Source organism: Belonocnema kinseyi, chromosome 8 (genome assembly GCF_010883055.1).
Source record: "Belonocnema kinseyi isolate 2016_QV_RU_SX_M_011 chromosome 8, B_treatae_v1, whole genome shotgun sequence".
NCBI classification, from domain to species: domain Eukaryota; kingdom Metazoa; phylum Arthropoda; class Insecta; order Hymenoptera; family Cynipidae; genus Belonocnema; species Belonocnema kinseyi.
In genome coordinates, this window is record NC_046664.1 from 5,938,363 (window position 1) to 5,951,439 (window position 13,077).

The 13,077-nt window shown below is 25.3% G+C and overlaps 1 protein-coding gene across 1 annotated transcript in view; it reads right to left on the reverse strand.

Moving 5' to 3' along the window:
- Positions 1–7,671, reverse strand: part of LOC117179017 — a 10,506-nt gene extending 2,835 nt beyond the window's left edge. Inside the window, exons 1-3 of the mRNA XM_033370642.1 lie at positions 7,578–7,671; positions 1,121–1,254; positions 782–910 (exon numbers count right to left, since the gene is read on the reverse strand). Coding sequence (XP_033226533.1) covers positions 782–910; positions 1,121–1,254; positions 7,578–7,650 — 336 coding nt within the window. The 5' untranslated portion in view covers positions 7,651–7,671. The remainder of the gene's footprint in view (positions 1–781; positions 911–1,120; positions 1,255–7,577) is intronic.
- Between the last annotated feature and the right edge of the window lie 5,406 nt (positions 7,672–13,077).

The window sequence follows — 13,077 nt, forward strand, 5'->3', positions numbered from 1 at the left end:
TTTATGAAATTTATAAAATTTGCAATCTTTCGTTTTACCATTATTCTTACAATTCACAACACAACATGTATAATTCCACATACTGCCTACTGAAATGCATATCAAATGTAATCAAAACAAACGCCCGCTAAACTCATTACTCGCCACCCCGCGCGCTGGCATCGTTTCGTCTATCCCCTCCAATCGGCGGCTCACGGCGATAATGGACTTTATGCTGATTCTACATTGTTGTAGTTATGAGACGTAATTCCAAACGCAAGAAACCAAAGCTTGATATCCTTGCGCTGTAATTTGAATTGGGTGCTCAGGACCAGGGTGTGCCGACTTAGGACAAATATTTTATTAAATAAAAAAAAACCACTCCACACTATTCCGAATAACATATAATTGTAAATAAAAGATCGTGGTAGTTGACCAAATACATCAAAGCGCTATCAAACCCTATTTATGCTTTGTTTTCTACAAAGAATCTTACTGTGCAAACCTAGGACCACTCTGTCCTTCCTAATTTTTTTCCTTTTTTTAATTTAAATCTTTTTAATCAATTAACTAATCTTTTTTTTTTAATTTTAATCTTTAAATTTCTTTAGGAAATTGAAAAATAATTATTTGGAAAAACTGTGGAGTTAATTATTTTCTTTAAAGTATAAATTTGGCGGAATAAAACATTTTATAAAAAATATGTAGTTTTTTAATTGGCATCCTAATAAACTTATTTTAAGATATGATAAAATAAAAGTAGGCAATTTTATATAGTGAATAACAATTTGAAATATTTTACCTTCATAATATTCGAATTTCCGTTTTTCTCATATTCATTCACAAACTGTGGACTTGGGTCTATGATCTTGTTTATATCATCAAGATTCTGTGGATCAGAAATTCGGTCAAGGTGCAAATTTCGCATCGCCTGTGCCGAGAAAAATTTTAATTAAAATTTTTTAATTTCCTACTTTTTGCAGGGAAAATAAATTCTGGATGACCAAGTATTTATCGAAGCAGCTTTTTAGACTTATTATATTCCAAAGAATTGTTAGTAACCAACATTTACCTTTGTAATAAACAATTTAAGTTAAAAATATCTCTTTAAGTGTAAGATTTTTCTGTTAAAATAAATTACCTTGGAATAATTTTCAGTCTCGTGGAATGCTTCGGCTAAAGCAGGATTGATTTCTATTAATGGTTGGTCTCCATTTCTAATATAAACAGGGATGTAGCCCGGGATGCTGGGTAGTATTTGTAAAGGTAGACCATCTGGAAAAAAAATCGGTAAACCTTAAATTATCTAAATTATCCTGAAACAATTAAACCTAATCACAATTTAAATATTTTAAAATAATACATTTAAATGATTCTTGGTAATTTTCGAGAATATAAACTCTTCATTTGAATAAGACAAAAGTGACTGATTCGCAGTCACCTTTCAATTATAATAATGATGCGGATTTGAAGCCTGAAAATGGCCCCAGAGTGAAATTTCTAATCAGTCAATTTCACATGACAAAACCGTGGAATGCCCAGCTGAAAATTCCTGTACAGAATCCTCAAAGAATCCTGGGCATGTTTCTGGAGACGATCCTGCAAAAGAACCTATACAGGTAATCTTGTCGGTTTATTTTCAGGAATTTTTTTGAAACAAATTGTACATGATCCTGCAGTGGAATCTGCGCTGATAAGAGATTTTTCTAACAATCGATTATAGGTCCTGTACAGGTTTCTTTGCGAAGTAAATTTAGGTGTTCTCTTGAGGATCGAACTTACTATCGAGAGAGCCAAGCTGCTAGCGAAGCCTCGCGGATTAGTTTCTATCCAGATTCATTTATGGGATCCTAAACATGCTCCTTAACCTGAACCAGCGTCTCAAATCCGTATGTAAAGGAAACCTGTACAGGAAATTTCGAGGAACCTGAACATGTTGCTGCACTTGAATCTGTACACGAACCTGTATAGGTAATCTTGGTGGTACCTGTCCAGGAATTTGACGAAAGAAACTGTCCTTCATGCATACTGCAATGAAACCTGGATCGACAAAGGAACCTTTAAATTATGGAGTATAGGTTCCCGTACAGGTTTCTTTTGTGAAGTCAATTAAAGCGCGGGTATCTATCCAGAAAAGCGTATCAAGTCCTTTATAAACATTGATTTTGTAAACTCACATTGGTTACAGCTATAAAGTTGCTTTTCTTTCATTCCCTTAAAAATCGAACTTACTATCGAGAAAGCCAAGCTGATAGCGCAGCCTCGTAGAATAGTTTCTATGCAGATTTCTGTATAGGATCCTGAACAAGCTCCTTAACGTAAACTTGCGTATTAAATCCGTATGTAAAGGAAACCTGCACAGGAAAATTCGAGGAACCTGGACATGTTGCTGCACTTGAATCTTTACACGAACCTGTATAGGTAATCTTGGCGGTACCTGTCCAGGAATTTGACGAAAGAAACTGTCCTTAATGCATCCTGCAATGAAACCTGCACCGACAAAGGAAAATTTAAATGATGGTGTATAGTTCCTGTACAGGTAGCTTTGCAAAGTAAACTGAAGCGCGGGTTTCTATACAGAAAAGCGTATGAAGTCATTTATAGAAAGCAGTCGCGAAAAATCATGTTGATTACAGCTATAAAGTTTCTTTTCTTTTATTCCCCGAAAGGTCTAACTCACTGCAGAGAGAGCCAATCTACTAGAAAACCCTTACGGATTACTTCCTGTACGTGAACCTGTTTCTCAAATCTACCTGTGAAGGAACCTATACAGGATGATTTCAAGTTGAGCTTGCACACAGATTCCTTTGCAGGATCATCTACAGGCCCCTTTGCAAGACAATGTACAGGTTCCTTTGCCAAATTCTTGTACAGGTTCTGTGAAGATTACCTGTACAGGTTTCTGTGCAGTTTCGTTTCCAGGAACATGTCCAAGATCCTCCTAAGAACCTGCACAGGAATTTTCAGCTGGGTAGAGATAAAGCGCCGTAACTCAGCGGCCTAGCCAAATAACTGCGTCATGTTGCGCAACATCGCAGCATGACCTGCTTGTTTACTTTCGGAGCAGCTCTAATGAAGACGAAGGTCAGAACTAAAACCATGCTATGATCGAAATTCCTGCGTGCTTTAATCAGTAAAATTATGAATAATTTAAATTTAGAGTGTGAATAGTGTTTTCAATAAAAACAAATATGATTGAAAGACACTCATTTATTTCTTAAATTTTAGTTTCTATAATAATGAAAAATATATTTGATGAATTCTTAAAATTGCAAAGTAATATAGTACTCATTGATATACAAATATATTCAAAATAAAAACTTTGTATAAAGCAGAAAGGAAAGAAAACGTATAATAATTTATTTTCTTTTACGTGTAGAAAGTTTTCAGAAATATTATTGTGTTTAATCGAAGCTATTTCATTGCTCCCTTTTTGATTGATAATAATTTGGTTTATTTATTACTCAGATAACGAATCTCACGCAGCGGGTGATTATCGCTTTGGACTTATAATATGATAAAATATCAAAATCGAAGTATTTAGTTAAACTCCAATTCATCCAAATTGATTTTTATTATTTATTATTTTTATTTGAAATTAGATCAAAAATAATTTAAAACAATTTTATCCTACTTTAGTATCAAAGAATCTTAATATTATCATAATATTATCGAATTGGAACATTTCCACTAATTGATTATTTTTGAAATTATAAAATATCAACTATAAAATAATAAATAATTAAGATAAAAAACACATATTCCGCTGAAAAAGTATTTTCTTTATTTTTTGTTCTGTTAATATTTTAATATTTTAATATATAGTGAAACAAACAAAAAGATGAATTTTAAAACAAATTATTAATTTTTCGACAAAAAGATGAATTTTCAACCAACACGATTAATTTTCTATGTAAAAAAATGTCAACCAAATGTTTGAATTTTCAAGTGAAAAACAATAGAATTTTGGTATTTTCAACCAAAGGTGAATTTCTAAATGACAATGCAACAGTTATATTTTCAATGAAAGAAATTAATTTTTTTCAAAGAAAAAGTAATTTAAAAAAATATATTAAATTTTCAAATAAAAAGATAAATTTGCAACCAAGAAGACTGAATTAAGAAAAATATAAATTTGTACCAAAAAAGGAATAGTTTAATTTACAGTCTGAAAAAACTTATCTTGTGCGAAATACAATCCGAGTTTCCAACAACATCGTTAAAATTTATTTCCAATAAATAAGCCAAAAGATTATTCGAAACCAAAAATAATAAGTTCTTACCCAAGAATGGAATAGTTTCATCTTCAAAAGAAAAAAAATGAGTTTGAAGAAAACGAGTTTTTAAACAAAATAATTAAATTTTGCGAAAAATTGAATTTTCAGCAAAATAGATAAACTTATAAACTAAGAAATACAAAAGCAACCAAAACAATGCATTTTTGATCAAAAAGTTTATTTTTAACTAAATAGTGGAATACTTTACACACGAAATTAATTTGGACAATAAACGAACTAAATTTTCAACAAAGTCGTTAAATTTCCTATCCAAGAAAGCAATTTGGAACTTAAAATTAAAATAAATTAATTTTCAACCAACAATGGAATAGTTACGTTTGCAGAAAAACCTAATTTTTATTTTTAAAAAAGGAAGACATTTTCAAACAAAATAATCAACTTTGCAATCAAAAAGATGAATTTTTAAATAGGAAAATTAATTTCATACAAAGAATACGAATTTTTAACCTAAGAGTTGGTTTTTAAAATAAAAAATTGATTTTATAATAAAAAAGGAACAGATAATTTTCCGTTTAAAAAAATATTTTTTAGCAGACAAAAAGATCAATTAAAAAAATGGTTAAATTTTTATCGAAGAAATTAATTTCCAACTGAAACGATGAATCTTTAATAAATAATTTTCATCCAAATAGTGGAATATGCAACTTTTGCGGGTTACATGAATTTTCTACTAAGAGGATTAATTTTGTACAACAACAAAAAAACGAATTTTTAACCTAATAATTTAATTTGAAACTAAACAAAATATTTTTTATATAAAAAAAGGAATAGTTCAATTTCATTTTGAAAAATTTATTTTTAACAGAAAAAGCGTATTTTTAACAAAATACTTGAATTTCAAACTAAAAAAAAAATTTTAACCAAAACAAGGAATAGTTTAATTTCCGTTTAAAAAATTAATTTTTAACAGAAAAAAAATGTTGAAAAAAAGTTCAACGTTCAATCCAAAAAATATAAATTCAACTAAAACGATGTATCTTCAATCATTCATTTTCTAGAAATAAACAACATATTTTTAAACAAAATAATTAAGTTTCAATCCAAAAAAAATATTTTAAACTATTAAGATTAATTTTGTATAAAAAAATACAAATTTCTAAACAAACATTCGAATTTTCTAATTGAATAGATAAATGTTCACTAAAACACAAAATAGATTAATTTCGAGTTAAAAAATAATTTTGCACGCAAAATCAAACAAATAATTATATTTGATACTAAAAAGGATCTATTTTGAGCCAACAGTTAGATAGTTACATTTTCAGGAAAAAAATCGAATACAATTAAATTTTCAAACAAATTAATCAAATTTTCAAATAAATAGTTGAATTTTCAACGAAGAAAGAAATAGTAACTATTTTAGTTAAAAAATACCTTTTTATAACAACAAAAAAACGAATTTGTCAACTAAACAGTTTGAATTTTTAATTCAGAAAAATTACTTTTTAACCAACAATGGACCAGTTACATTTTTAGACAAAATTAAGTTTCATTTAAACAAAAAAGAATGAAATTTTGAAGCAAAGTAATAAATTTTTCATCCAAAATGACGAATTTCTAACTAAGAAGAATGATTTTATATAAAAAATACAACTTAAAAAAAAATTTCCATCCAAGAAATGTAATTTTAACTGAAACTATGTATCTTCAAACATTAATTTTTTTTAGAAAAAAACAACATATTTTTGAACAAAATCATTAAGTTTTTAAGTAAAAAGATGATTTTTTAACGAAGAAGATTAGTTTTATATAAAAAAATGTGAATTCTTAATCAAATAGTTGAATTTGACGCTGAAGAAAATATGAATTTTTTAACCAACAATTACATTTTGGATTAAATTTTCAGGCAAAATTAATTTTCATTTGAAAAAAAGGAATACATTTTTAAACAAAATAATGAAATTCTACACCGAAAAGTTGAATTTTTTTACTAACACGATTAATTTGATCAAAAATACGAATTTTTATTCAGATTGTTGAATTTAAAACTAAAAAAAGGAATTTTGTACCAAATAACGAATATTTAAATTTCCGTTCAAAAATTATTTTTTTTAAATGTCAACGAAGTACTTAAATTTTTAATCCAAGGATTGCATTTTCAGCTAGCACAATGCATCATCAACAATTAATTTTCTAGAAGACAAAACACAATTATTAATTTTCAACAATTAATTTTCTGAAAAAAGCGAATTTTTAAATAAAATAATTACATTTTTAACCAAATAATTAATTTTTAACTATAAAGATTGATGTAATATAAAAAAATTCGAAATTTCAACCAACAGTTGAATAGTTACATTTTCAGTAAAGAAATTAATTTTTTTTTTAATGAAATAAATTTGCAAACGAAGTAATCAAAATTTTAAACAAAAAGATCAACTTTCCTCTACAAAAACAACGAGATTTTAACCAAATAGTTACATTTCAAACTAAAACAAATGAATTTTTAATAAAAAAAGGAATAGTTCAATTTCTAATTAAAAAATTAATTTTGAGGCAATTTTTTTCTTTTTTCAAACTGCAATGGGGACACTTTATAATGGTTGTCTAAATTTTTGTCGTTAGATTCTTAGTTTTATTTTCAGGAAAACGAACATAATTTTCAACTAAAACATTTGAATTTGGAATTAGGAAAAATTAATTTTTAATTCACAATGGAACACTTACATTTTAAAGAAAAAAATTAATTTTCATTTAAAGAAAAAAGACGTTTTTCAACGAATAAGATTAAATTTATATAAAAAATTGGAATTTTCAACCAAAAAGTTGAATCCAAAACAAAACAAATAATTGATTATTGACCAACAATGAAATAGCTACATAAATACACAACGAAAAAAAAAAATGATACTGATCCACATTCGGTCTTTCACTTCACGTTTGATTCTGATCTCAAAAAATCGTAATCCAAAATCTCGCGCATCACATTTGGTTTAAATTAAACAATCTTTCACCTCCTCTTTTACCAAAATCGACATCCCTTTATTTGAAACGTTTCAAAACACACATTAAAATTTCCTTTTTCATTTTTTTAATGAATTATGATAAAGAATATTTGTTAAGTAAATAAATAAAATTGATTTACTTCAGTTCCGCGGCCCTTTGTTTAAATAATAAAAGTAGGTAACACTTCACAAAACACTGCTGATGCACTGATTGCCGCGATGCGGAAATAATCTAGTTTAGCTGGTCTGCTCAAGAATGAAAGTTGCTCTCGCGTGGGTATGTGTGGGGGGGGGGGGCGATAGGGGGTTTGGGTGGTGTTGCAAATATCGGGAGTTGTATTTGTGTCTTACTCACAGGCATGGCTAATAATAAGGACAAGGAGAGATATGGTCCCCGTTCTTATACACAGCATCCCGGCACCTCGCATCTTTCATTCAAACTGGGCACCCGGACCCGACTGCTTTCTCCTTTATATCTATCTGTCCCCCCGACCCCCCACCTATCCGCGCACTTCTCAGAAGTAGGAGGAGTACCCTAAGGGATTCATTAGTATCGACTTCTTTAATTAAAATTAAAGAAATTTAAGCGAGATTAAAATCCAATTTAAAATCTTTCTTTGTTAAAAAATTGACTTATTACGTTGGAAAATTGATTCGTTTTTTTTTTAATTTTCACGAAAATGCAACTGTTTCATTGAAGATTTAAAATTGATCTATTTCGGTTGTAAATTCAACTACTTTTTTCAAAATTAATTTATTTTCTTGAAAATAGTTAATTTATAGTAGAAGATTAACCTTCTTGGTTGAATTTTTTTTATGGAAAATGCAACTATTACACTGACGATTAAAAATTAATCTTCTTTAGTCTTAAAATTCAAATATTAGTTTATAAGTTCACCAATTCTGTTTAAAAATGACTTTTTTATAGAAAAAAATTGATCTTCTAGTTTGCAATTTGAATTATTATGTTCAAAAATGTATTTATTTTATTTGAAAATTTTATTTTTCTTTCAATGAAAATGCATTTATTTCATTGACAATTAAAAATTTTTTCTTTTGTTGAAAATTCAACCTTTTGCTTGAAAATTATTTTATTTTGTTGAAAATTTCATTATTTTGTTTTAAAATTAATTTTATTATTACTTGTAACTTTTTACTGGAAATGGAACGTTAAAAAATTAATCTTTTTTAGCAGCAAATTCAACTATTTGCTTTTAACCAATTTTGTCGCAAATACTTCTTTTATTGTATAAAATTAGTCTTCCTGGTTTAAAATTCAATTATTTTGTTTAAATATTTATTTATTTAATTCGAAATTTTTTTTCATCTGAAAATGTAACTATTTCACTGATGATTTAAAATTGATCTTCGTTAGTAGCAAATTCAACATTTTTTTCAAATTAATTTATTTTCTTCAAAATATTCCATTTACAGTAGAAAATTAAGATTCTTGGTTTAATTTTTCTACGGAAAATGCAACTATTACACTGACGATTAAAAATTAATCTTCTTTAGTCTTAAAATTCAAATATTAGTTTATAAATTCACCAATTCTGTTTAAAAATGACTTTTTTATAGAAAAAAATTGATCTTCTAGTTTGCAGTTTGAATTATTCTGTTCAAAAATGTATTTATTTTATTTGAAAATTTTATTTTTCTTTCAATGAAAATGCATTTATTTCATTGACAATTAAAAATTAATTTTTTTTGTTGAAAATTCAACCTTTCGCTTAAAAATTATTTTATTTTGTTGAAAATTTCATTATTTTGTTTTAAAATTAGTTTTATTATTACTTGTAATTTTTTACTGGAAATGGAACGTTAAAAAATTAATATTTTTTAGTTGCAAATTCAACTATTTGCTTTTAACCTATTTTGTTGCAAATACTTCTTTTATTGTATAAAGTTAGTCTTCCTGGTTTGAAATTCAATTATTTTATTTAAATATTTATTTATTTAATTCGAATTTTTTTTTCATCTGCAAATGCAACTATTTCACTGATGATTTAAAATTGATCTTCGTTAGTAGCAAATTCAACATTTTTTTCAAATTAATTTATTTTCTTCAACATATTCCATTTATAGTAGAAAATTAAGATTCTTGGTTGCAAATTTATTTTTTTTTTTCACTGGAAATGCAACTATTACGCTGGCCATTAAAAATTAATCTTGTTTAGACCTAAGATTCCACTATTCGTTTATAAATGTATCTATTTTTTTTTTAAATACTTCTTTTTATAGTGCAAAATTAATCTTCTAGTTTGAACTTTGAATTATTCTGTTTGAAAATGTATTTATTTTATTTGAAAATTTAATTTTTCTTCTAATGAAAATGCATTTATTTCACTGGCGATTAAAAATTAACTTTCTTAAGTTACAAATTCAAACTTTTGTTTAAAAATTAATCTTTTTGTTTAAAATCTGAATTAATTTGTATGGAAATTTATTTTGTCTTCGACTGAAAATGCTATTATTTAATTGACGATTAAAAATTAATATTTTTTAGTTCCAAATTCAACTATTTGTTTTTAACCCATTTTGCTGAAAATACTTTTTTTCTAGTAAAAAAATTAATCTTCTTGGTTTAAAATTTCATTATTTTGTTTAAATATTTATTTAATTCGAACTTTTTTTTACTGAAAATGCTGTTACACTGACTACTACACTGACGATTAAAATTAATCTTCTTTAGTCCTAAAATTCAACCATTTGCTTAAAAATTCGCCTTTTGAAAAAAAACTTTCTTTATAGTACCAAATTAATCTTCTAGTTTGAAATTTGAATTATTTTGTTTCAAAATGTATTTATTTTATTTAAAAAGTTAATTTTTTTAAATAAAAAGCATTAATTTTATTAACGATTAAAAATTAATTTTTTTAGTTGCAAATTCCACCTTTGTTTAAGAATTATTCTGATTTGTTAAAAATTTCATTATTTCGTTTTAAATTTAGTTTCTTTCTTAGTGGACATTTTTCATCTGAAAATGGAACTATTTCCTTGGTGAAAAATATTGATCTTCTTTATTTGTAAATTCAACTATTTGTTTAAAATTCACCTATATTGTTAAAAATAATTGTTGAAGTATTAAATTAATCTTTTGGTTTTGAAATTTGGATTAATTTGTTTGTAAATTTTTTTTTTGACTGAAAATGCTATTATTCTATTGACGATTGAAAATTAATATTTTTTAGTTGCGAACTCAACTATGTGTTTCAAAATTAATTTATTTTTAAACAAATAGTTTATTTATAGCAGAAAATGAGCCTCTTTGCTTAACTTTTTTTTAACTAGAAATGCAACTATTACACTGACGATTAAAAATTCGTCTTTTTTAGTCTAAAAATTCAACTATTTGTTTAAAAATTCATCTATTTTGTTAAAAAATACTCTTTTTTTATAGTACAAAATTCATCTTCTAGTTTGAAATTTGAATTATTTTGTTTGGAAATATATTTATTTTATTTAAAAATTTTCTTTTTCTTTTAAAGAAAATTCATTTATTTCACTGATGATTAAAAATTCATTTTCATTAGTTGCCAATTCTACCTTCTGCTTAGAAATTATTATATTTTGTTTAAAAGTTAGTTATATCATTATTTGACTTTTTCTTACTGAAAATGGAACTATTTCCTTAATGATTAAAATCGATCTCTTCTCATTTTTTATAGTACAGTATTAATCTTTTTATTTGAAATTTGGATTATTATTTTTGAAAATTTCTTTTTTATTTTACTGAAAAAGCAATCATTCCCTTGACAATTAAAAATTAATATTTTTCAGTTCCATATTCAACTATTTGTTTGAAAATTAATCTTCTTCAGTTGCAATTTCAACTATTTGTTTTCAACCTATTTTGTTTAAAATACTTCTTTTATAGATGGAAATCATTATTCTTGGTATAAAATTTCATTATTTTTTAAAAATATTTATTGATTCAATTTGAATGTCTTTTTACTGAAAATGCAATTATTTATTGATGATATAAAATTGATCTTCTTTAGTTGCAATTTGAACTACTTGTTTAAAAATTAATATACTTTGTTAAAAATACTTCTTTTATGATAGAAAATTAATCTTCTTGATTGAAAATTGAATTATTTTCATTGAAAATTTATTTATTTTGCTTGAAAATTTAATTTTTTTCAAACCTTTGTTTTATTATTGGTCGAAAATTTATTATTATTTTTTTACTGAAAATGCAACTGTTTCATTTATTTCGTTTTTTTTCAACTTGATTATTTTGTTTCAACATTCGTTGTACAAATGGTTGAAATTTTTTGTACTGAAATGGCAACTATTTATTTAATTATGAAAAATTGATTTTCTTAATTGCATATTTAACTATTTGTTTGAAAACTCAGGTATTTTATTAAAAATGCTACCATTATATTAGAGCATCAATCTTCCTGGTTGAACATTTCATTATTTTGTTAAATAATGTTATTATTTTATTCTAACATTTGTTTAATTCTTGTTTACAAATTTATCTTTTTCATTTGATGCTTAAAAATCTATCTTTTGTAGTTGCAAATTCAACAATTTGTTTAGAAATCTATCCATTTTATTAAACATTATTTTTTATAGTAGAAAAGGAATCTTCTTGGTAAAAAATTTCATTATTTTTTAAAAATTTATTCTTACTGAAATTGCAACTATTTCATTGATTATTAAAATCTTTTGGCTTGAAAATTTGATTATTTATTTTTAAATTTAATTATTTGGTTTTAAAATTCGCTTTATGATTTCTTGAAAACAAATCTTTTTCACTGACTTTTTCTGCATGACTTCCCTCCAACCTGTAATATCTTCCGATCATTTATTTTCTGTAATAAAAACATTTGTTATTTAAGAAGTGAAAACTTAATCAACTTGTTATAAAAATTTGCCCTAAAAAAATTAAAAAATGAATCCTACATTAAAGAAGTCCATTTGCAAAATTCCTGAAAATAAAACTACAAATACAACGACCAAAAATGTTCCTATTGAAGTTTTTAAAAAAATCAGAAATAAATAAAAACACTTTTTTCTCATAAAAAAGGAAAGAAAATAATTTTCCTCCTTAGAAAAAAATTAAAAAGAAGAAAGAAATTTTACTTTCTCATTATTCTATCCTCTTTTTTATTTTTGTCCAAGGAGGAAAATTATTTTCTTTTCTTTTTTGGAGAAATAAAGTGTTTTTCTTTCTTTATTTTTTTTGCTCAAATTTTAATAGGAACATTGTATGTTGGTTGTTTAAATTTTTTCGTTGGATTTTTGGTTTTATTTTTAGGAATTCTGCAGTTTAACTAAGAAATATTTTTATTACAGAAAATAAATAATCGGAAGATACTAGAAGTTAGAGGGAAGTCAACCAGAAAATTTCAGTACAAAACATTTATTTTTAAGAAATAATGAAACGAATCTTAAAACCCAATAACTAAATTTTCAAAAAAAAGTAAATAAATTTTGAACCAATTTGCTACTATAAAATTAGAATTTATTTATTTTATTTTTAAATTAAATTTTTCTTTTAATGAGCATGCATTTATTTCATTGGCGATTAAAGATTAATTTCCTTTACTTGCAAATTAAACTTATGATTTAAAAATTATTCTATTTTGTTGAAAATTTTATTATTTTGTTGCAAAATTAGTTGCATTATTACTTTAAATTTTTTTACTAAAAACGGAACTATTTCCTTGACGATTCGAAACGATCTTCTTAAGTCGTAAATTCAACTATTTGTTTAAAAATTCACATATTTTGTTGAAAATATTTTTTTAGTTTACAAAATGGTTTAATTTAAAAAAAAAATCAAAATAGTTATGTTTTCAGCAACAAGAAATTCAAACAATAATGACACGAATTTTATAATA